The 25,457-nt window shown below is 41.3% G+C and overlaps 2 protein-coding genes and 1 non-coding gene across 3 annotated transcripts; 2 read left to right on the top strand and 1 right to left on the bottom strand.

The window, feature by feature from the left end:
* The first annotated feature begins 158 nt into the window (after nt 1-158).
* Nucleotides 159-13,418, top strand: LOC133018512 (homer protein homolog 3-like). The gene is made up of 10 exons (XM_061084886.1): nt 159-181; nt 4,620-4,776; nt 6,417-6,548; nt 6,673-6,777; nt 7,506-7,514; nt 7,751-7,884; nt 10,248-10,404; nt 12,844-12,951; nt 13,067-13,147; nt 13,233-13,418. Exons 1-10 carry the CDS (start codon nt 159-161, stop codon nt 13,416-13,418), a joined length of 1,092 nt encoding a protein of 363 aa, XP_060940869.1.
* A 3,839-nt stretch (nt 13,419-17,257) lies between these two features.
* On the top strand, nt 17,258-17,331 carry trnan-guu (transfer RNA asparagine (anticodon GUU)). Its single transcript has one exon. It is a non-coding gene; the product is annotated as a tRNA-Asn (tRNA).
* A 1,842-nt stretch (nt 17,332-19,173) lies between these two features.
* LOC133018513 (ceramide synthase 2-like) lies at nt 19,174-25,202 on the bottom strand. The gene is made up of 10 exons (XM_061084887.1): nt 25,036-25,202; nt 23,919-24,036; nt 23,105-23,223; nt 22,850-22,907; nt 22,629-22,679; nt 21,657-21,749; nt 20,816-20,944; nt 20,070-20,179; nt 19,510-19,663; nt 19,174-19,401 (listed from the first exon to the last, which is right to left on the bottom strand). The coding sequence occupies exons 1-10, from the start codon at nt 25,200-25,202 to the stop codon at nt 19,174-19,176; spliced, it is 1,227 nt and encodes a 408-aa protein (XP_060940870.1).
* Between the last annotated feature and the right edge of the window lie 255 nt (nt 25,203-25,457).

Genomic DNA, 25,457 nt, shown 5'->3' with positions numbered 1-25,457 from the left:
AGGGTTCGAACACCGACATGGGGTGAGTGTGTCTGGGTCACTGCATTTAAATAGCTGGTGTTTAACAGGGGAATCTTTTAATAACAATTCCTCTATGATTTGCTAATAAATCAACTTTTTCTGTTTTTGTAGAAGAGAGGTCTCATTCACCTTGTAAGATGTTTCCTCACCACAGAGAAAGGTAAGAACATTTGTGACCTTGATATATAATCAGGATTATTGTTATAAGCTTTATTTTTATAATAATAAACTTGATCTATATAGCACATTTTCAAAACAGATTCAAGGGAAACTGTTAAAAAGCAAACAGTTATCATTTAAAAGCAAGATACAGAAATAAAATGTTACAGATGAGAAAATGTGTTAAAAAAGATCTGAATTACTGAAATAGACCATTAGTTACTTACTGCTTTACAAGATGATAAAACAACAATAAAAGAGCAATAAAATGAAAAGCATATCTAAAAAACTGCAGTATTTGATCTGCCATCCACTCTACATTCACCTTACAACAACTTTATTATCTATATTTTAATACAAGAGAAACTTCTCCATTGTGATTTGTATAGTAAATGTAGTAATGCTGCAATGCAGGGTATGGAAACTTGTTTAGGGTCAGTCCACTGATGCAAACGTGCACATCTGGAGCAACGTTCCGGTTTCTTCTTCACGTTTGTATGAGCACAGATTCTTCTGAATCCTTGCAGAATTTAATTCATGTTGATCAATAGACTTTAATCTGATAAATGAACACCATTATTATTCTGTGAACTATCAGAGTTTTCAGATTATTTGATCTGTAATTCCCTGTCATGACCGTGCTGAGGATGTCAAGTCAAAGTCAAAGCTTATTCGTATAGCAAGTTTAAAAAACAGCACTGGACCAGAGTATTGACCAGGCTTAAAATAGAATAATAGATAAATATAGAAATACATATAAAAACAGAGAACAAACAGCGTACATATTTGAGAATTTGAATATTAATCAATAACAAATGAAACCAAGGTCTCAAATTGAAATCCAGTGAGAAGAACTTGCGTTTTAAACGTCTGTAGGGTCTGATCCGTTTTGATATGAAGAGGTTAACTGTTCCAGAGATCAGGATTCTTTAACTGGAGCTGCAAGTGAAAAAGATGGGCCGAGGTGCAGAGCATTAATGTATGACGCTACTAAATCCTTTCAAATTAACTTCAACTTCAGTGTGATTTGTTCAATATATTGGAAAGAAAGTTAAACTATCTTCATTTTGTTTCGTCTAGTTAGGACGTATTTAACGTACATGAGTGTTAATCTGTAGTAGCACAGCTTTGAACTGCTGCCGCCTGTTGTGTTTGCTGTTTACTGAAATCAGACCGTGTTGCACTGCTGCCTTTTACACAGATTAGTTAAAAACTATACAAGTTCCGAGCAGCCACTTCTTTTCCTTCAGCAGCAGCAGAAGTGGAGCATCTGCACCAACTGAAAGAAATAACACAAGCATCTCATCAGAAATCAGGGGGCGACTGGAGGAACTGGGGGAAGCAGATTGTGGAGATTGTGGTTGGAATTAGTGGGGTTGTTCATCCTGAAGTGCCGTCCAATCACTCTCAGGCTTTGTTAGACTTAGACACCCCCATAAGCCCTGAAGGCCACCTCCATCTGCTGAGGATGAAGATCGGGCAACATTACATATTACATATCCCTGAGCTGACGCCTTTATTCAAATCGACTTACAATAAGGGCTCTCAAAACATCCTTGAGAAGTGATTGACTGTAACAAGGATCAGACTCTCTCTACTCAGGACCTGACACATATCATTGAATCTGTCTGGGTGATCAGGATAAATCTGTTCTTCACTCATATATGTTACTCTTCTGTTTCCCTCAGATAATGACAGATATTTGTGTGCTGTGTTTGGATCCAGTGTGAAGTTCTTTGAATATTTTAAGAATTCAGCTCTGGTCTGTGGCTCTGGCTCTGGCTCTGGTTGTTGCAGCCCAAGCTCACCCTGTTTCTCAGTCCTTTCTGGTGCATCATGGAGTCCAGTCTTCTTCAGCTACTCCAGTAAATCAGCTAACATGGTGTTTTTCCTCAGGACAGGCCTCGATGTGAAGGTCTGTCTACACTGAGGGCAGCTGTAGTAGAGTCCTCTCTCCTCCTCTTTGTCCAAGTGGGTGTTAATACAGCTCCGGCAGTAGCTGTGTCCACAGCCAGTAGTCACCGGATCCTTCAGTAGATCCACACAGATCGAACAGCAGAATCTTCCTCTCAGTGGGTAAATTCCTCTCTGCGCCATCTCATTCCTCAGTGACTAAGACCAATGACAGATGAGTTTCACTGTGTTAGATTGAGCTCCGGTCTTTGTCTCTGCAGTGAATGAGGTCTGTCAGCTCTGACACTTAAGCCTTGTTGGTTCCACCAATCCTTTAAATGTACATGTGATGGGAAGAGAATGAGGATATATATGGACAAAATAGAACTGGGTGTGTATGAAGACGGAGGCTTATCAAGTTTTTCCAGAGCAGCACTTTATAAAAAAAAATTTGGTAAAACAACTCTGGGTTTGTTGATGACTTTGTTCCTCAATTTCAGTTACATTTGAAAACATAGACAAACTGTGTCATATGAGAGAAGAGCCTGCTACAGATTCCTGATTTTAGTTTTTTAATCTTTCATTCCTTGGAAAATAGTTTTAAAATGTTTAACAGTTTAGAAGTGATACAAAAAACAATCTGAATCCAACCAGCCAACAAACAAAATCAACAACCGGGACAAAAATAATCGAATTCTTTCTGCATCATTTCCCCTCTCAGTGATAATGACTGTCTGAGTCGCTCTGTGTTAGAAGTGTCACTTTGAGCTCCTGTCAGCTCGGGCACATCACCACATGTTGGTTCATCTCCAAGTTGTGATGTGAAGGGAAGAGGACGAGGAAACAAATGGAGAAAAAGTATGAAGAAGGTGGAGGGTTATCAAGCTTTTCCACATTCCAGTAGAGGAGCAGCACTTTACAATGAAACCTGGATTCAAACTTAGATTTGATTTGAGTTGTATAAACATGTTGACACCTTTGGTCTGCTGTCCAGTTATACAAACAAACACACACACACACACACACAAACACACACAAATGAAAACAACATGATGTCTCAACAACTATTTTTCCACACAGTAAGGAAACAAGTGTTGGCATATACAAACACACACTTGCAGCCTCTTATTCTCCGTTCCATCCTGACTGTGTGAAACTCCTAACTCCACATCAGGGGGGTTGCAGGTTTGATTCCTGGTTGATCATGAGTGTCAGACAGCATACGGATGTGTGGCCACTTCAGGTAATGATTGTGGCCTGTGTGACCTTTTAAAATAGCGAATGTGGCCCAAATATCCCAAAACAAATTCGGGTGTTTTTTGGGGCAAACTTGCTGTGATCTACTTGAGGTGTGATCTGGACGTGAACCTAAAGTGGCCCATGTGGTAAATGGTGACTATGGCCAAAATACTGCAAAATTGATTTGGTATGGGGTATTGCTGGGGCTTACTTGTGGCCCGGATCTGGCAAAGAGGAGCATATTCCCCAAGTATGTGGGCCGGATGACACTGTGGGCCAAATCTGGGCTGTCGAAATGCCACTGATCATATCATATCATATCACATCCGCACTGTGCATGCACAAGTCCATATGATGTTCCTTTTTGTCCCCATCTCCAGAAGACCCGTTCCTGGATTTGCGTGCCACTAATGGGGTCAGATATAAATGTACAGTGACTGGCGAAAATCTTACAGTTCTACTGGGAACAGCCACAGCAATTCACAATACACCATAGAGGATGTGTTTGGACTGTGGTAGGAAGCCAGTGTAGCTGGAGGAAACAAATTTCAAAGTGAACTGGGATTCTAACCAGGATCCTTCTTCCTGTGAGGCTCCATTTTAATATCTACTTATCTAATAACATAATGAAGTTAATGTTTGTTTTCTCCAATGAAAAAATCTGTTTAAAGGTGACTGGGTGGATGTTGGATTTCTGGCACATACATTGGTGTTAAAATAAATAGGATTAACTTTTTGACTTTTCTTTTGGCACCATAATCAGGTCAAAACTTCAGCAGTGAGATTTGGTTGCATTCTTAGATTAACACAAAGTGTGTGGATACACACTGGGGTAAATCTGCTTTCTGGACTCCATCTGGAGAGGAAGAAGGGAGTTAAATGGAGAAGAAGACCTTTTAGCAGTCTTGCTATTCTCACCACATGACTGTGGCTAAACCACCTCCCTGCACTGGAGACGTTGTTGCTTTATTTACCTTGTATCCAGGAGACATCCCTGCAAAACACTGCCAGCAGAAGAGCAGAGGGCGGAGGGTGAACGACTGGGGAGAGGGTTCAGAGCTTTTAGTCCTCAGCGTCAGTCTCAGCCTGAAACGGCTGGTGAGTGACGCAGGAAACAGTGAAGGAGAACGAGCCAAAAGACGAGTCCAACATTATCCTTGGATGGCAGAGTGACACACAGAGATGTCTCATTATGAAAACAGTCAAGGATTTACCTTTTAAGCAAAAGCAGGACACATAATCAGGATTTCACAATAACATTTTCTTCCCATCATATCTCATCATATCTCCTGCGTCTCCTCCTCCAGGGAGCAGCCGATCTTCAGCGCCCGGGCCCATGTTTTCCAAATCGACCCCAGCACCAAGAGGAACTGGATCCCTGCAAGCAAACATGCCGTCAGCGTGTCCTTCTTCTACGACGCCAACCGGAACGTCTACCGCATCATCAGCGTGGGCGGGACCAAGGTGAGAGGGAAAAAACAAAGCAAGAGTTTTCAAATAAACGCCAGGTATAGATCCATATCTTTACTATTTGGTCACTCCGAAGTCACATGAAAAAGATGGATCTTTCATAATCAAACACATATTTCTGAGGGATTTCCTCAAAGCTACACACTTTGAATCCAGTGAAGCTGACAACCTTGGCATCAGAACAAGCTTTTCATTATTTGTGACAAAAGCCAAAGGTAAAAAAAAAAATCATAAAACCTCAGAGGTGGAGAAATATGCAACAAAGCCAAAGCACAGTGGGTGTCGACAACTCAGCAGGCCTGTGTGGATATAGATTATGAGGAACAGGCCCCGTCAAGCAGGGGAGTGGAGGGAGGGAGGGGGTGGTGGTCTATCATGGTCTATCTCTTCTTAGCACCTCTGGTCTGACCCACATTTCTGCCTCCCCGCAGGCAGCGCGGGGGGGGGCGGCTGGTCGCTCAGCAGCCCAATCCTGCCAGGACTGGTGTCTGCCTCCAGAGTAATCTTCACTGCCGCCGCCACCGTCCAACATGTTATGTCAAAGCGTGGAAATGCAGACCGCCGGGTTCACGTAATCAGTTGTTGGCCGGGAGTGAAGGAGGAAAACGCCTCCTCCTAAGCTCCCACTGCCCTGCAATTCTGGGGTTTTAAATCAGTCCCATTATTGTAACCCTGGAGATGACGTAAAAAGGTTTATAAATAGGTCCGTTCTAATATTTTTCTCATGTGCTCGGGGGGGGGGGGGGGGGGGGGGGGGGTGGCTTCATCCACTTCCCTGAAAATGAGGTGATGAACCTGCCGGATGCGCTCTGTGTCTCTCGGGCACAAATACCATTTTAAGTTGCCCTCTGCTCTCACACTGAACAATACGAACTTGTGGTCTGGCAAAGCTTTGGATTTGGATCATGTTCAAAACATTCTTTAAAGAACAAACACATCTCGAGGGAGAACGCGCTTGTCTGAACATCTGATTGTCAGGAATCCCAGTGGAGAAATAATATTTCACATATGTCTCAATAAGCAGATGTTTTCCTGTGTTCTTGACTTCTGCAGCAAACATGAGAAACATGGACTTCTTTCAGGGTAGACAGGATTTAGTACATGCAAAAACCAAATAATGATGCAAAATGATCATATATTTTATATAAAGTGACATTTTAATTTAATTTATTCAATTCAAGGTAATGATGGACAAAGTATATGCTTCCTGGAATTAAACATTTTATATGTTAAATAGAAAATATGCCCGTTAAATTTGTATTTAAAAATATAACACAAGTTTTGTTCCTAGGTAATCTATTTCTTTATCTTTACACTTCTTTTGCTTTCCTGCACAGGACTTGAAAATGAAAAAGAACACAGTGTGTGAGATGCCCCCCCTATGAATTTGGGATAAAAAGGATTAAGATTAAAGAAGGAAAATACATGAGCGGTACCTCTCTGTGACCCTCTGACTCCAAGGATAATTTAAATCTGTTGTGAAAAACAATCAAACACCATAGATCTGCTTATTCATGATTCAACTTGTGTGTTTTTTTGTGTTTGCTGCTGAACTTCCAGAATCCTCTGTTTCATTCACATGCTGTAAACCTACTTTATGAGTATGATCACTGTTGTCACCTCTGCATCTGCAGGCAATTATCAACTGCACCATTACACCCAGCATGACGTTCACCAAGACATCCCAGAAGTTTGGGCAGTGGGCTGACAGCAGAGCCAACACTGTGTATGGTCTGGGTTTCGCTACGGAGCAACAGCTGCACCAGGTAAATAATACAACAGAGGTGAAAAACACTCTGCAAATACTTATTTCACGTAGTCTGTGCATCTCCTGTGGTTAATTGCTGCATCATTGTCAAGTTTCTTTTCACTTGTCCTGTTTTGGAAAAGTTCTCCGATAAGTTTAAGGAGGTGAAAGATGCAGCTCGTCTGGCTCGTGAAAAGTCTCAGGATAAAGAACTGGCCCACACAGCACTGAGCATCGCTGCTCCTCAGGTGAGGCAACTAAAGCTTTCAGAAAAGACAGCGTGAACGTGAAAGTAGAGCAAGCCTCCGCAGGTGTCCGGCAGAAAGTTTAAATGTCATGAAACATCCAGCAATGCAATATTTGTCATGGGCATTTGAGGATAGAGGAGACACCAAGTCTGGATGCAGGCACCTGGGTGATTCTGTAGCTCAGCTCTCAGTGATTGAATCAAAGCAGGGGACGGAGGGAAAGGAAAGAGAGGCATAAGAGACACGAGCTGGGTCACTCGTCTCGGAGGGAAGTGAAAGTGAGGGAAAACTAGGACGATGGTAAAATTATCCCTCGCCGCTCGGCAGCACACCTCATCCACACACTCCCCCCCCCCCCCCCGCCCGCTGCTGCCGACAAGCCTCCAACACACTAATAATAAAAACGTAGTGACCGTTGATCAATAGAGACTAATTTCCCATCAGTTACATCCGCCTGGTCATGAAGAACATGCCCATTTCCTTTAAATTTTACAGCTGAGCAGATTCCAAGTGTCTCTCACGTCTGTATCGATTAAATTAACACATCAGAGGAGCCAGAGCTGCAGAACATCGCCGACTACGTCATCCATTTTGTACGTGACTCTCTCTAAGCATCTGTGTGCTGTGTAACTTATCACACAGCCCCGTATCACGGTCATAATGTATGTTGTGCTCTGTGTTGACATGTTTCTTTGTCTGTTCTTCTTCCTCATGGACTTGCTCTGTAGTTCTCACAGGTGAGTCTCTCCCTGTTGTTTGAACGTGTGAATCCTGTAAAGTCATTTTAAGAACACCTGATGAAATTGGAAGATAGACAAGATAAAAGTAGTTCTGTTTTACAATGTTTGTGTGTATTTTTATTTGAACATCTGGATTCTCAGGTCTAAAAGTAGTTCCTCTCTGAATAACACATTATGTGTTGAGCTACACTGATGTGCTGTTAGGAGTGTACATTTACTGATGTGTCCTTCAGGACCTCGCGGACGAACTCCAGTCTCCACCTGTGATGTGTGTGAACGGACCCGAGGACAAGATGTTCCGCAGCCAGAGCGCTGACATCACCCTGTCCTCTGAGAAGGAGCGTATCAGAAAGATGCTCTCTGAAGGGTAACAGAGTTCACACACACACACACACACACACACACACACACACACACACACACACACACACACACACACACCTTTTTCAGAGTCTAATCTCAACTTTGTATTAATGTCTGAATTCCCTTTTATTTATTTATATAATTGTCAACTCCCTGGTTCTTACTCTTCTGCAGAGTTCAAACTCGACGACTGATTTAAAAACTAGCGTAAAAGTTTTAAAGTCACAGCTTAATCCCTCGCCAACAAACGTACATCTCACAGTTTTCATCAGTGGATGCAGTTGAACCAGTTGCCATGCAGACAGTTCAGTTGCCGTCACATGACCGAGTAATGGAACCAGTTGTGATAGTGATAAACAACAGGTGATAACCGTCTCCGTGACAACGGAATTAATCTCCAACCACACCGACAGCTCCAGTTAATCTTCAGTAAACGAGCTGTGTGCTAAAATAGAATTGTAATTTTTTTTAGGATGTAATATCATTGAATGAATAATTAAACATTTGGATTATACTTTCATTATTTTCCTTGCAGACAGAAAAATCTGATTGATACGGTTGTGCGCTAAAAATGAAGTGTGGAATAAGCTTAAATCTAATTGTATTGATATATTTTGCCGCAGTAATTTAGAAAACTGTACAAACTGGAGTTTATTAAGAGTATTTGACCTCAGTAAATTGAGAACTGGATAAACTCCATGTAGGTTTTTCATTATTTCATGTGATCAATAATATTGATTACACTTGAGCAGGTAATCTGTGGACTTTAGCTTCCGTCCTCCCAGCAGTGTTCAGAGAATCAAAATGGTTTTAATGAAATGTTGTTCATGAGAGTTTACACGTGTTCGGTGGTTCTGCTTATTAAGCTTTTTGGAAACGAAGAGGCCATTGTTGAGGGGGAGGTGACTTCACATGAGTCTTTTGAGCCCTTTGAGCCTCCCGCAATGCTTCTACATCTTACAGTTCAATTTTGCAACAGAAAGCGGCTTCTGAATGGTTGCCATGGTAAACTGTTGCCATGCAACAACCTCAAGCTTTCAAGATGTAGAGGGGCACGGTGAAGACGAAGGATGATAGATGAAGAGCGTCTGATCTTTTCTGCAGATTACACAAAACTTAATGGAAATTGATGACATTTAACTATCTCTTATGTGCATTGAAGAATCAACGATGTTTAAGTGCAGATAAAAACTGAGAAGAGGACCATTTTACTTTATGTGAATGCATGATGCATTGATTTTATTTTTATTTGATTTCATTTATCAAAATACTATAAATGATCTATAGAGTTAGCAGTATAAGCTAACTTTCATCTGTTGTCCCTAGCCAGTTTTTGCAAGGCAACCTGAACTAAAATATAATGGCATATCTTATTTAATTATATTATCTATGGATATGTTATATACACAGTCCCAGTTTAAATCGGCCTTAAGACGCACAGATATGGATTTTTTTATGCTCACAACATTTTGTGTAGGCTGATGTAAAAAATCTATCTGACAAACTACACAAAAGAAGCTTAATAAGCACAACCTCTCTCTTCTTATTTGTTCTGTGAAGCTAAAGAATGTCACATTATACTTGTAGTCATTATGCATTTAACTTTCATATTCAGTCTCTAATAAAGACAACTTCCCTCCAGGATCATATTACTTTGGGAAGTGTTTAGTCTTGTTTGCACATTTTCATTATATATTTGTTACAAGATTTTTTTTTAACTGTCAGTCTTGAGTGAAGTTGTGCTGTTGTAGATTGCAGTCCATGTTAAAGTCTCTATTACAGTGTTATAGTGACTTGGGGTTTGTGTTGTGTTTCATTATGTTCCAAAGTTTAAGCGGCAGGAAACTTTTGCTTTTCAAATATTCGGTCTAATGTTGCTCCAGTTTGTTGTCTATTCAACAAGTTCATTCAGGGATACTCTCATCATGACTCAGCTGACTTTTCAAAAGGCAACATCATGAACAGACAAGATGTGGCAGAATTTATTCCAGCCAAAAACAGCACAAAACATTGTCAGTGAAGAAAACCAGTTAAATGAATCACTGTAGTTTGGATTAGACATGTGACTCCCACATTAGTGGTTTACAGTTCAGATAGTGGGCAATAGTACTGACTACTATAGACCTAACTTTATGTAAGCAGTAACATTAATTCCTGACGTTGAAACAAAGTAGTTCACAAAACTGTTTCCCCTTCAGGTCAAGTATAAATGTTCGAAAATATAGCACTTGAATGACTTCTTATCTATGTTGCCTTTATATATAATTCCATGCCACATATGCCATATAAGGCTTATTATACAGTATTATACATATCATGTCAAATGCATCACTGGTTTACAGTTTTGTGTTTATGTTTTTCCCCCAGGTCCATTTGTGAGATGAACTTGGAGGCTGAGCTCTTCACTCTGCAGGACAGCAACTCGAAGCTGGTGGCTGCTTTGCACGAGGCTAATGCTAACGTGGAGCAGTGGAAGAAGCAGCTGGCGGCGTATCAGGAGGACACGGAGCGGCTGAGAGAACAGGTGAGCCTCTGCTGCAGAGGACGCTCTGTTTGAGTGGGTTCACCCTGAAGACTGAATTATCCAGCATTAAACAGTCTGCTTAGAAACTTTGCCCTTAGAGCTGTCTATTTCATGTATTACAGAGACTATTTAAAGCAACACTACGTAACTTGGCCGAGCAGCAGTGCCCTCTGCAGCCACTCACAATAATCAATTATTTTGGGCTCCGTGTCCGAGCGATTAAGTGGATTTCATGTTGAGGAAAAGAACAAAGTGGAGTCACTCACAGAACTGAGAGGCTAAACTAAACAGTGGATATTACCCATGATCCCCGGTTTTCTGCACCAGAAGAGCTGCCGATATAACAAATACTATGTTAAGAATTATTGATATTTTTATCTTCTTCAGGTGAATATCGGGGATAAACACTTGATGGGCCTGATTCCAGTGATTAAAGTTACAACCATCAGTCAATTACTGAGGAGATTTTACCCAAACACCAAAGTTACATAGAGCAGGAACAGACTTTCAGGATGAGGAGTGGCACCATTCTCCCTCTTCCAAGTTAGTTAACCTTCAAACTAATTTTGAAGCTGCTATTTTAAGGTAAAAAGGTTTGACAGTGTTGCTTTAACACTGTATTTAGCACCAGTTCTGATTAGAAAAAGGCTGAGGCACAGTTTGTCAGTGAGACATTAATTTAAGCCGAAAAACATTCATGCATTGTTGATTAAAAGTAGTTGTTCTTTTGAGCTCTATGTGCAGCCAAGTCCTTGTTTTTTCTGCAGGAACTTGCAGAGCTGAATGTTAAGGTCAGATCTTATGATCAGTGCTGGAGCTGATCCAAGAACAGACACTCAGTTTGTTGATGGAGGAAAGTTTATCTCAAACCAGAGCAAGATGAGGCTGACAGGACTGGGTCTGTCACTCTGTTGCTCTCAGTGATGACAGCTCCCCTGGTTGTACTTTGGGTCGTCGCTTTCAGACACTTCATTTCCTTGGTTTTCCTGCAGCAAGAAAGAAAGGACAAGTTGCCCAGGCTGGTTATACTCTTCATCATTCAGTGACACGAGTTGTGCTGCAGGCGTTTCCCCTGCCAAGCTTTAATCGAGGCGTTCTCTGCCGGCTGAAGTTGTTCACTATAGAATGCATATACAGCAATGTCACATTTCACCACAGGGGAGTTTGGTCTAAATACACAGGGCCTCAGGAGGTTTTTTACTATTGAATTACCTTTCAGGTTCCAGTGGAGGCTGATTCCTCGAGGAACGATCCCGCCTCAGGCTGACAATTACAAAACCTCTCTGTATCAACGCTTTAGGACCTTGATCCCTTTCCATTATAGCCTGACTTCACAGTATCGATTAATGCTTTGTAATTCTCAATCACTGGATTTTACTTTAGTATTTCACCCCAGTGACTGGCTTAGTCTGAATGAATTCATACAAGTCAAATCTATGTTTCCTTTTAGGCTATAAGATCTCGTTCCCTGTGTCTGATGAAGGGGACCAGGTGGCTGAAAATGGTTCATGTCTCTGGGGTGGTGTGAGAGGAAGAGGGGTTTGTAGGACAGCAATATCCTACTTTCAATGCCCCAGTTAGGAAGAAATGAAAAATTACCAGAGGGAGCTGGCATCCGCTCGCTTCTCTTTTTTTCTCTTCCTCTTCTTCTTTCTGCTTCTAGTCTCAACCATACATGGTTGAAAATGACCTGTCTCCGTCAGACACAGGGGGGGTGGAGGAGACCTGCTGTTTCTGTCTTGGTCACTGCAGTGAAGACGTCTCTCCTGTCAATATGATTATGGTCTCCAGTCGGCCTGTTGATAGATCCTTGTTGTGGACCAGGTCGCAGTCAATGGAAATATGAGTCATGACGAGCAGAGAAAGCACATCGGGCTGAGACCTCTCATAAAGTCATACAGAAAGAGTAATGTTTTTTTTGTGTTAGAACATGAATAGAATGTTGTGCAGACTAGTTTTAATACTATTACTGAATATAATGAATTATGTTGAGATATTATATTAATATAATACTGTTAAACCCGTGTATTACAGCCAGTTTTTACCTTCAGCACAGATTTAAACACTGTCAATTATTTAAAGGCTACATTAAATCCAACATAAGAATAAGAGATAGGTTAATACGAGCCAGGTTTATTTGTAAATGTATGGTAAAGGTGGTAGGTAAAGATTTATTTTAAATGTGCTTCACGTTAAAGTAATTTGATGCGAAAATATCAAACATAAAGGAAAGAGCAACAGATTTTAAAAGAAGAAAAATACATGTTTTATGAGAGAAATAATTTCAGGTCGTTAAGGAGCATCCTGTTGATAGGAAATAATAATCAGATTTTTAAAAATTTCTTTGTTGAAAATGTCTACAGACTCAAGTTTCCATTTTTTCCACTCAAAATAAATGTGTGTGTGTGTGCTTGTGTGCTTGTGTGCTTGTTTTGTAAGGTGTCTGAACTGGAGACCCATGGTAGCCACGGCCCCAGTGACCTGCTGAAGGACGAGCTGACCCAGTCTCTAGAGGAGCTGGAGGCGCTGCTGAAAGCCAAAGATGAGGTTGGTTCCATTTTCATCTTCAGCTTCAGTCAGAGGTGGAACGATGTCATTTAAGTCCATCATTAATAAATGATGCATATGCTCAAACTACTGTGAACCTTTCACTCTGTTGCAGGAGATCCACATCTTACAGAGCAAGAAGTCTGACTACCATGAAATGGAGCATGATAGAAATGAGGCCATGCATAGACTACGGGTACGAGTGTTATCACAACAGAAGTGATGTGCACATTTCTTGAGTAGTTGAATTAAGTTGTTACATTTTCCTTGGGTCTCCGCAGGAGATGGAGATGCGTAATTCAGATTTGGAGCGGCGCATCCAGAATACAGAGCAGAACCTGGGGAACTCTCTGGAGGATCGGGATCGCATGGACACTGAGATCCAGAGAGCCATCGAGATTCTGGACATCAAGATCTTTGACCTTAATGACCTCCGCCAGAGCCTGGTTAAACTCATTGACAAATAAGACAGAACGAAAACACAAATCCATCAGAGAGCAGGAAAGAGGAGACTGAGTAAAAAAGATGTGTTGGCAGCAGCTAGTAAAGGAAAGATGGAGCTGGTCCCTGTCCTCTTCAGGCACAAGAGCCACCTCGGCTGCAGGAAGGCGACTCCACATGGCTGCGCTGTGCTCACCAACACACTGCCGGTGTTGACCTTTAAGCAGCAGCATATACACGGTATTGCTTGTCTGATTCGCTTCATGTTGCTTTCAAGGTAAACATTCAGTGCAATAAAACCAACTTTAAGGTAAGTGCTTAACACTGCTAGACATTTACTATTGAGAACTGGTGCTTGTAGTTTTTCATGTATGTTTTTTTTTTTCAAGTATGACTTTTGTATTCACAAAAAACACACAAACAGCAATGCAGTGTCAATATGAACTATAAGAGGCCTTGCTTTTCTTTTCTTTTTTTCACAGACAGGTGAAAATTTAACAATGAAATGAGTCAAGGAGAATAAATAAAACAGCGCACAAGACAAAAGTACTTGGAAGAGATTTACCTGTTTAACAACCTGCATTCAACATAGTAAATTTACATTGAGTTTGATTTGCTCAGAGATAAACTTGTGTATCGTCTTGTCGTTGCCTGTGCGTACTGTAGCAGCTACAATGTTGTGTCGGTGAAAAACAGAGAGGTTTTCTAGGTAATGAAGTACATAAAAAAGGTTTTAGTTGTGTTAATACTGTTCAATATAACAGGGGAGGCATGGACACAACTTGAACTTGGATCTGAATATTGACACCAAAGATCAAATGTTAAAAGCAGTGGTTGGCAGCAGCTTGTCTCTCAGCACATCTTTGTTTAAACTTGAGAGGAACCTTTAGATATGAAGTAAGTTACAGAAACTCTTAGGTAAATGTTAGTATATGATGTATAATGCAATTAGAATAAGTGTTTTTAGAATAATATATAAAATAACGCTACAGTGGTTCACGAGCAAACATAAGAAATAAAACCCATCACTTAGATTGACAGATAAGTTTAACTGACATTTGCATCATCTCTCAACTCAGCCACTTATTAATGATCGCTGCCCCTCTGAATAAACACGTCGCTCTTAATGCTGTGACACATTCAAGGACAATTAGGAGACATCGTTGTCCTTCTGTCGTTTTTCAGCACGTTACCTTTATCTGTGGACATCACCATTTGCCATAGGCCTTGAGAGTGTGGCTGTATTGTGTGAAAAAAGACACTGTTTGTATTGTACAACATTGTCTGTATGCTGTTTGTATTCAATTATTTTTCAGGCCTTACTGTTTGGTTTAAGGATGATTGTGGACAGCGACGCCAGCTCTCTGAGCTTTGAACGACGGTTTGGAAATAAAAACAAAGAACACAGTCTCTCGATCATCTGAATGTGTTTTTTTTCACTCACATGTGCCTAATGAATTTTTATTCTAACAATAATATTAATATGAATCTTCAGAGCGATTAAATGACATTGATTTACCTTTATTTTCTAGGAGCATTGGAGAGACAGTGATTCAGTGACGGAGACATCAAATTCTATTGTTAGATTGTGATTGGTAGGTTGTCGGTTCGATCCCTGTGGACGCACCATGATAAATGTGGGTGGGAATAGGTATTTCCTGCACTTAAAATGCAGCGAAGCATTGATTCCTCTAAGTGAATCCTCTTTAAATAGTCCAAATTGACAATATACAAGAGGCCTACATCCCACCGTGCAGGTCAATATTATCGGTAGTTTGAATTAGATGTATTGTTCGCTGGCAGCTACACATGAACATGCAGAAACTGTCTTAGGATCACTGGTCTAATATAACATGATGTGATGCAGTTGCACAACCCAGGTTCATATTCTGAAGATTGAACATTGACATAGAGCCACATGGTCATCTCTAAGTCATGAGATGACATTCTAAAGAGAATAATGGTTTAGTGTGAGCCACAGTGAGCCACTGCTTGGATATGGAGGACCATACATGACATAAGTATAAATAAATACATGTAGAAATAAATACAGAAATAAATGAATAAATAAAAAAGGAAATAAATTAATTAATACAGAAATAAATAAATAAATACGTTACTAACAACAGAAATAAATAAATAAATGTCTTAAATATATTTGCACATTTATTTATTCCCTGATTTATATTTTTCACGTTTTCAATCACCTTATGCTAATGAGAAAGGCGGGCCTAACTGCAGTCTCATGCAGGATTGGTCACAGGAGTGTAATGATCCAGCCTTTCAATGCTGACTGGTGTCCAGTAGCTGTTTGCAGTGTTGAGCCGGTTCACACTTAAAATGAACTAGTTCAAGTTCAGAGGGTTAGTTCAGGTTATTTTTTATTGGGATGATTAAGGTGTCAGTAATCCTGACTGTGAGCGCCACGTCTCGTGTTCTCCTGAGCACAAGGAGAGCGCAGAGATGAGGAGGAAGCAGAAACTCCAGCTCGGTACAAACCACCTGCAGCTTCTGCTCTGCGCATGAAGCAGCTGATCTCTGAGCAGATGTGACCAGAGAAACTCTGTGTTTTCACTGTTTTACAAAGTCACTGAGCGGCTGCATCGAGGTGACGAGCTCAAGTCTCAGTTTTTGTCTCTGTGCAAGTGTGTGGCACTGAGGGGTGCGGAGCCACGGGGCCTGTGTGTGCGTGTGTGTATAGCTCAGTTGACCAATCCTGCTCGAGACTGAGTTTGGGACCTCCTACCTCATTTACATATGAGACAATTAAATGTGGAATTAAATAAATGTTGAAATACATAAAAGTTGAAATAATTGTGGGAATAAGTTTAACACATTGATTAATTTACTTCTGTATTTATGTCCACATGAATTCATTTATTTCTTTATCTATTTCCACATTTTTTTTTTGCAACATTTTTATTTTTCAACAATTAATTGTCCATATGTAAATGAGGTAGGCGGTCCCAAACTCAGTCTCGAGCAGGATTGGTCAACTGAGCTATACACACGCACACACAGGCACCCGGGCTCCGCACCCCTCAGTGCCACACACTCGCACAGAGACAAAAACTGAGACTTGAGCTCGTCACCTCGATGCAGCCGCTCAGTGACTTTGTAAAACAGTCTCTGGTCACATCTGCTCAGAGATCAGCTGCTTCATGGGCAGAGCAGAAGCTGCAGGCTTGTTTCTTTCCGAGCAGGAGTTTCTGCTTCCTCCTCCTCTCTGCTCGCTTCCTGTGCTCAGGAGAACACGAGACGTGAACTGGCACAACACTGCAAACAGCTACTGGACACCAGTCAGCATTGAAAGGCTGGATCATTACACTCCTGTGACCAATCCTGCATGAGACTGCGGTTAGGCCCGCCTTTCTCATTAGCATAAGGTGATCGAAAACGTGAAAAATATAAATCAGGGAATAAATAAATGTGCAAATATATTTAAGACATTTATTTATTTATTTCTGTTGTTAGTAACGTATTTATTTATTTATGTATTAATTAATTTATTTCCTTTTTTATTTATTTATTTATTTATTTCTGTATTTATTTCTACATTTATTTATTTATTTATTTATACTTATGTCATGTATGGTCCTCCATACTTGGATTCAAATTAGAGAAATTAAAAATATTAGAGTCCGTGCGGTAGAGATTGGCGTGGTTAAGTTGATCACATTTGCCAGGATGGTCTCTCCGAGCTCAAACCTCTTCAGCCAATCGTGGCACTCATTATCATACATGAGATTGAAGGTAGATCAATCATTACACGGGATTACATTCGATGGCGTTAATCACTACTTCACAGCTTGACTCAATTGTGAAACATTTATAAAGAGTTTTCCTTGAAATGGCCTCCGCGAAAGTCTCTGTGGCGCAATCGGTTAGCGCGTTCGGCTGTTAACCGAAAGGTTGGTGGTTCGAGTCCACCCAGGGACGAGCCGCACTTTTTATTTACCTTCGTTCCTTTTCTTTTTGGTTTATTATCAGGATTGAAATCAGCGTCGTTATTGGCGTCATCCACTGTCATCCTAGATCCGGTCTCACGGTGGAGAGCGAAGGTTTAGTCTTTAGTCTCTAAGTGGTTAAGACCAGAGGTCCTCAACAGGAGGTACTGAGGATTAAAATTGAAACATGAATATATGAACCTGTGTATTATTTGAATAGCCCAGTATTGAATGCAAAATAACAGGGTAGCTATGTTTATGCATTGCACTAGGCTCAATGTATATAGTAGGGGTCCCTGCTCCATCTCTCCATCAGTTTGGGGGTCCTTGGCCTGAGAAACGTTGAAGACCCCTGGTTTAGACCTGGTTTAGACAGACGATCCTGCGCGAACATCAGACTTTTCCAGATGTGCTTCATGTGTGATGGAGGTGTGTTGTCTGCATGTACACACGATTTCACGAGGACACCTAAACACAATACGAGATATAGTATAAACAGATGGGTTTGCCGGCAATCACGTGTATCGCCAGTGTAGTAGCGCTCCCTTGTGGCTGTGATGACACACAACTGGTGTTATAATGTAAATACAATCTGAGTTCAAATTAAAGAGAAACATTACAAGTTAGCGATACCCAAAATAAGGTATTTATGTTTACATGTAAACAAAGACTGACGTCACACAGTCTGAACAGCTCCTGTTCAGATGAAGTTTAACGATCCGTAAAACTGTTGTTAATCACAAAATACTACAAAGTAAACCTTTAAAAACATTACACAATTAAAACGTGTGGTTTGAAATGTGTATGATGAGACTATGATGAATAAGAATAATAAGACTATATGAGGTTATAACTCACTGTTGATGAAAAAGCCAGAAAAACAAATCCTCAAATCTCAACTTTTTTCCTACATTTTTAATCAAATCTATAATTAAAATGTAACTGGCCTTGTGGGTTCACCTCTGTCGTATCAACTCAACAAATTATATTATGTTGGGTAAACCAAACGAGTTGGAAAGAAAGCTCCCTGCCTATGGATGTAACAACCACCAGATGGCGCTGTGGTACAGTAGTTTCACTGACTACACATGCTGGACGGACATTTATTTCCATTTCCATCATGAGGAATGTTGAGTTTCATATAAACATTATTCTTTATAAAGAGATCTTGCACGAAATGTTGGAATTATAAAGGGTAAACCTTAAGTGTCTAGGTGCGAATGGTCCCAAACAGCAGAAATCTACACTGAACCACATTAAAACTGTTTTATTGTTTTAAATGACAACCAGAAACAGACAAAGAATTATAAGCATTTAAACGTCTACTATTAATGTTGATTTTTAGATATTTTTTTTTGGTGAACTTTGCTGAATGAAAAACCATTAAAAAAATTCTGCAGTGTCAGTTACAATGAGCATCATCAGTCGGCACTGAGCAGCGACTTTAAAAGGATCATGTTGTCAGGGTTACTACCACTGAACTCTGACTTGAGTCGTCCCAGCAGCAGCAGCAGCCGCAGCCCCAGTGGGATCTCGAGTCCTGTCAGCAGAGACGCAGCAGAAACAGCCGGGGTCCATCACCCAGTAGCTGCTGAATCAAACCCGTCCTCTGCTTTGTCAGCACTTTTACAAAGATGAACAATTAAACTCTCACCCATGTCCTTATTTAATGACACTCTTAATTAAAAGTGAAACACGGCCCCATCTGCGCGTCAGACTTGTGCTGTCCAGTGTGATGACTCATATTCATGTTATGTCGTTCGATTTATAAACCACAAGGTCGTTGTAACCTTGAGATGGAGAGAACAGGGCGAAAAGTAAAAAGGTTGAGTCTCTACTGAGCTTTGCGCATCCTGTCGACTGCTGCTGCTCTGTGGTTGGTCAAGTTATTCAGGACACAGCTGTTTGTCAGCATATTCATCTTCGAGTTCATGGCGTCTTTACTTCTCTCCCAGCAATAATCTCCCCCTTGCTCAGCGGTGTCCTCTCCTCCCTTATCCTCCTCCTCCTCTTCTTCTTCATCAACCTCACTCTCGTCATCACTGCGCTCATCTTTGTCCATCTGAGGGCACGAACAGATACAAGGTTTTAATGTGTGCAACTAAGCTGAGGATCCAGTGTAAGTACTGAAGGTTCAATCTGAATTAGAAATGGCTTCTCTGATTCTCACCTTGCTATTCAGGAACTTGTAGACCATACGTAAGATTAATCCAGCCCAGAAGATGTGGAGAACCTGCAGCACCATCAGCAGGATATTGAAAAAGTAGTAGCCGATAAAGGGCTGGAAGGTCTCCATGGACAGAACCAGGGTGGTGTGGATGAGTCTGTGAGCGGTCAAATAATTACAGTCAACTGGAAAAAGTGTTTAGGACTATAGTCAGTAATGTAAAAGATCCTGTTCACACCTGGTATTAACATGTGTCCTGAATGTGTCTCCCACTTGTGATAGGATCCTTCATATGTGGCCCGGGACCCATTTGCCTTCTCACAGAAAATAGAATGTGGCCCACACCACCTCTGAATGCTGTCTGAGAGTTCAGATCTCAGAACGTTCAGGAGGGGGGTCGTTCAGACCTGAACTCAGTTCTGAACACAATGTGATGGGATAACTCAGGATGGATGTTAGTACCAGGTCTGAACGTTGTCTAAAAGTCCTCCATGCTGCATTAAGAATGTTGTATAGGCCTCCTAAAATGAAAATAAAAACCACCTCGGGAGAGAGGAACTTACTTGCTGGGGAAAATCACCAGTCGAGTCACGAGGAAGACCACAGCGAACACAACAAACAGAGCGTCACAGGTCCTCCTCCAGCCTGTGCCGTAGTTGAACATCTTGGCGGACTGCAGAGATATAGATAATAGACTTCATAGAATAAACAATACAAACCGTGTGAGGCAACATGTTCACATTAGTGATGACAGGGGATTCAGATAATGGATAAACAGGAAAATATGTACATTTAATAAGGGGGGAGGGGGGAGCATGTGTGGTTATACTTAATATAGAACAAGGCTAAGTTAATTTAGTCTCTGTGTTGATTCCTCCCACATGTACAGTGTAGTTCAAATATAACCACAATTTGTACTGTTTTTTGTTTTGTGCAGGTGAACAAAGGTCCCCTGAAGAGCTTGTAGAGATCAGGACTCAGTCACAGGACCTGCCTGCTAAAGTAGCTTCACTTCCCTGCAGGCGACGACACAGATCTCCGGCTCGATACTAAGTTTCTAAGAAGAGCCCGGAGCGCAGTGTGAACCTCTGAGTGCAGACAGTCAGCTCCCGTCTCTGTGGTGAGGCTGCACGGAGGCAGAAAGGTGGCCGACCAGGGGATGAATCCATGGCGACTTGTTCTGAAGAGGCTAATTGCATTTGTGACGTCCCCTCGGACTGTTGAGCTGCGGCTCTAAATCTCACATGACTCTCACCTTTTTGGATTCCAGCTACAGTTTACATTGGGGGGGGGGGGGGGGGTGAGTTACCTCCAGCAGGATGTCAGAGAGGTCGTGAAGCGCTATGACCAACGTGCCGATGCGGATGTAGTTGGCACAGTAGGAGAAGGTGAGCAGGAAGATGGTGGCCAAATGGTGCATCACCTGTTCTTTAAAATCCTGGCAAATCAAACGTAGAAACACTCAACAACACGAAGGCTCTGTCACACGAGGTGTTAACATCCGTCCTCAGACATCCCATCATAAGTGGACAGCTCTAGGTCCGTCAGTTCAGACCTGGCATTTGAATTTTGACTCCAGTGACCATGATCAAATCGGTGGTATACAAATAAACCACAAAGGTCATTTCTGTTCACGAGCCTGAGGCTGAGTGAACCAATCATTTCGGGTAAAAAATCAATATGTGGCGGTCAGTGTTGATATCGTGGCTGAAAATAAAACAACGTGTGAGAAACATGATGAAGTGTAAAAGTAGTTCTGGTTCATTGTGAAAATATAGCAGGTCAGAGGACGTCAGCGGAAAAGTAGATCCTTCCTGTGGCCCAGGATGCATTTGCACTCACACTAAAAGAAAGTGTGTGGTGGCACTGTGGTACAGTGGTTCCTCCAGCTCCCTCCCACAGTCCAATGACAGGCAGGCTGGTGTTAGGTTAATTGGAGACTCTAAATTGACTGTATGTCTTAGATCAGCCCGCCTCCCGCCCATTGTCGGCTAGAATTGGATTTACACCTTTACCCAGAGCCGCCCACTTGTGATCAGATCACTGAGACGGATGTTAACACCACAACGACCTTGATATGTCAACAGTCATTTGAATTTCTCTTTTCAAATGACTAAATTTCTCTTTAGTCAATAATAAGAGGTCCTCACCTTCCTCTTGACGTCAACAGAGATCCGGAGCAGCAGAGAGCCATAAAAGCCCAGCTCCATCATGTAGTACCAGTAGTGAGCTCTCTCCATGGGCTGTGGAGGACGCATATTTAAAAGTCACACATGTGGAGGAGGTAAGATTTATGACCTATAGTGCAACGTTCCACCAGGTGGCGATCAAGACACTTTGGCTTCACTTTTTGGGAGCAGTCATGACATCAATTTTTATATTTGTGAGAGGCGTCTATGATACCAGTGTGTGGGTATCTGTTTTATTGGAGCTTAGTTGATACTGCATGTGTCCCAGTGGCCTAACGAACAAGGCACTGGCCTCCTTAACTAATTTTTAGAGTTCAAATCCCATCTAGACTAAATAACTTGAAACAGGACGGCTAAAATAAATCTTTTTTCTGATATTTAATACACCTGGCAATTTATTGTTTGAAAACATACTTAGCAGATAATTCATAATAAAAGTAATTATTAGTTGCAGCACTAAGATAAAGTTTTATTTATGTAGCTACAGTAATAATAATACAATAATATTTGTAACAACCTGGAGCTGTGGTAGAAGTCTAATCTAACTCATTCCTTCTTTATCATGACCTTCCTGATCATATGGGCCTCCATCATTGCCTCATTAGATCTATTACATAGAAGATAATCAAACTAGTTTAAAACAGGGGAATCCTTGCTCTCTGTGATGTGAATGAGGAAACTGATGCGGTTTAATTTCCTCTTGACAACCAACTTGATCTGTTTCCTTCAAAGTCAGATTTCACTGAGACAAAGATTATATATATGTAGAGAACACAGTTAACCACTTCCACATATTTGACACAAGGCTTTCCTCATAGTTGGACCTGAACATAAATTCAGACCTGTTCACTTACCTGATGAGAAATAAAGAACATTCGGAAAAACTCTTCTAACAGAACAAACTCTGTGAGGCGAGGTAAGTAATATATTCACCTGTAATGGATACTGTCTCCAACATTCCCTGAGGTCCCACAACCAGGGTTTCTGTTGAGAAAAGACAATTCAAACAGAAACCTTTACCAGAGTGAAGGACCACTATAACGTTAATGTTTGAATTATAGTTATCAGCTTTAATTCTCTTACAATTAATGCATTTTTATCACAATAGTGTTGTGGTTCATGGTATTGCTGTAACACTTTTTCTTTTTACTCACATGAATCAAGCTGGTGAATGCAGCCGTGAAGGAAATGAGGTAGAAGAAGAATCTCCAGCTGCAAAATAACACATGAGATCAGAAACTCTCAACACTGGAATGAAAAACACTTCAGTGTCTAATCTTCTGCTGACTTTCAAACTTCACTGGGTTCATGAGGATCTACTTTTTCTGTTTGGGTTTGCAGTGGGTGTTCTTGAGGGAACTGATCTGTGAGCTAAGGAACTCAATGGGCTGTGGAGAGACGGCACTTACGCAGCTTCGCCAAACTTCTTGGTTTGACTCGGCCGGTCTTGGTTCCTGCGACGGTGGAACCAGGTCTCAATCTGTCTCTGGGTTTTGCCGCAGAGCTTCATCAAACTAACGATTTCACTCTGAAAACAACAACAACACGGGGAGCGAGAGATTCTTTCATCAAAATCAAAATCCTATCAACTTCACCATCCACAACTATGTCACATGATGCATGAGAGTGTAAGCAGCATTTTACAGTTGTCGCTGGTCGGGGCAGACCCTCAAAACGGTCACAAGATAATTCTAGGGGTTTGAGAGATGATAAATGGTGGAGGAGAGAAGAAAAATAAGATTATTCCATATAAATTTGTATTCCTCTGTTTGACTTATTTTCTAAACATTTAAACTTTACAACTAGTACAGTGCTCTTTCTAAACACGGCTGCTCTTTTGGCCTCTGGTGATCCTGTGGAGCTACTTTAGAATTATTCCTTGTTATGAGTGAGTCCTCCTCAAATAGTTTTACAATTTACTGGGTGAAATGTCTCTTTGGTGGAACTGCCAAGTAATCACAGACATCTGATATGAGACAGGGGGCCACAACTGGGTGCTGCCTTGTTTTGAGGGGTCATATGACGAAACGAATGGGAACCACCTCATCTTTCAGCAGCACACTACATTTTGAAATCTTATCGTAGGTCTTTGACAAAGGATCTTCTCTGGCACATAAACTACTACGATAAATGTCAAAAAGTTACTTTCCACGGTTGCTGAAAAACATCCCCCAAAAGAACCTGAGCATGTTCGAGTGAGTGTGTGAGTCCTTTCAAACTAACCTGTGTCGGCTCTCTGCTCCTCTGGGTGTAAAACGACTCCAGCCTCGGGGAAGGGGCTGCTTTCACCTGCAATCTATTCTTAACCCCCAAACATCTGCCGATTGGTGGGGCAACAAACCTTGGGGTGAGGAAAACAAAGAAGAGCTCACATGGATGAGGATATAACACAAGCAGTGGGACAGTCATGGGGCCAGAGACTTATTGTATAAACAGTTTTAAGCCACAGGTAAACATTTGAGCTCATCCAGTTTGTGTTGATTTAGTGTGTTGTAATGGTATAGTAATGTAAATATCATACAAACAGCATATTTGCAACTTATATTACTACAGTATATAATGTAAAAGTTAAGATATGTCACATATAGATACATTACTGTCCCGTGATATAAAATATATATCATTAAATTTCTGACATACTGGGCTGCAAAACCTCAGAATTTGTATGTTTTTTAAACTCAATATAATGGAAACAAGACTACACAAAACAAAAACAAGTTTTCACAGGACAGAAACATGAGGTCATAGAAAACACCAGAATAAGGCAGTTCAAAGTAAGTGTGTGTGTTTGTGTGTGTGTGTGTGTGTGTGTGTGTGTGTGTGTGAGAGAGAGAGCGATATAGGCTTGTTATGTTATACAAGCCCACTGCTTTGAACTTAATCTTTTACTTTGGACTAAATTCTAAAATTAAGACTTGATGAAAGAATAAACTCTTCCATATGAGCAGGACTTGTTCTACAGCTATAATTGAAAGTCTGTTGAAAATCCTCGTATCAGCACTCTCCTCCCTCTCTTTCTTTCTTTCTGCCAGGCTCTCTCTCCGATACGCCCCAAGGGATTTATTTTCCTTAAGATAACAATGCCTGCGCTGCCACCTGTTCACTGCCCTGCAGATCAGATCCTCTTACAAACACAACACACACAGTACAGATACCGGAGGATTTGTTGCCATCCAGAAAACGCTGCATGAAATTTTGGGGCAAATTTGAATAATACTGGCCTTTTTCTCGTGTGATTAAAAAGCTCAGATAGTCGTTTTTAAGCGTGGCCCCCTCTGCAAAACCAACAATATCCCCAGCACATCAGCCAGATCTGCACCGACATCAGGTGTGTCACTACCTCTCGAACGGGTAGCGCAGGGCGACAAAGCCCAGCGCCAGTGGCAGACCTAAGAGAAGGTCCAGGGGTCGAGGTCGGTCACAGTCCGCCAGCTGTTCCATGTCCTCCCAGGTCACACCCGGAGGGAGCCAGTATTCCTGCCTCCACAGGTCAGGCAGCAGGTCCATTCTGCTGTGGGTGGATGTGGAGGAGAAGAGGCGAGGAAGACAAATCAGGCACGTTGAAGATGATGTTTAAAACAGATATGTCCACATATGTGAGCTTTCAGACCAATCAGATATGATTCATCCACAGTCTCGAGGAGGTATTTGGATTTTATGGAATTCAGATTAAGAAGGACAGCATAGTTTAAAACCTGCCACAGCAACCTGTCTCTGCATCAACTACAAAAATACTAATAGTAATAGTAATTCTATCATTCA

Source organism: Limanda limanda, chromosome 13 (assembly GCF_963576545.1).
Source record: "Limanda limanda chromosome 13, fLimLim1.1, whole genome shotgun sequence".
NCBI lineage: Eukaryota > Metazoa > Chordata > Actinopteri > Pleuronectiformes > Pleuronectidae > Limanda > Limanda limanda.
The sequence above is the reverse complement of the archived record's forward strand: the minus strand, read 5'-3'. Positions and strand labels throughout refer to the sequence as shown.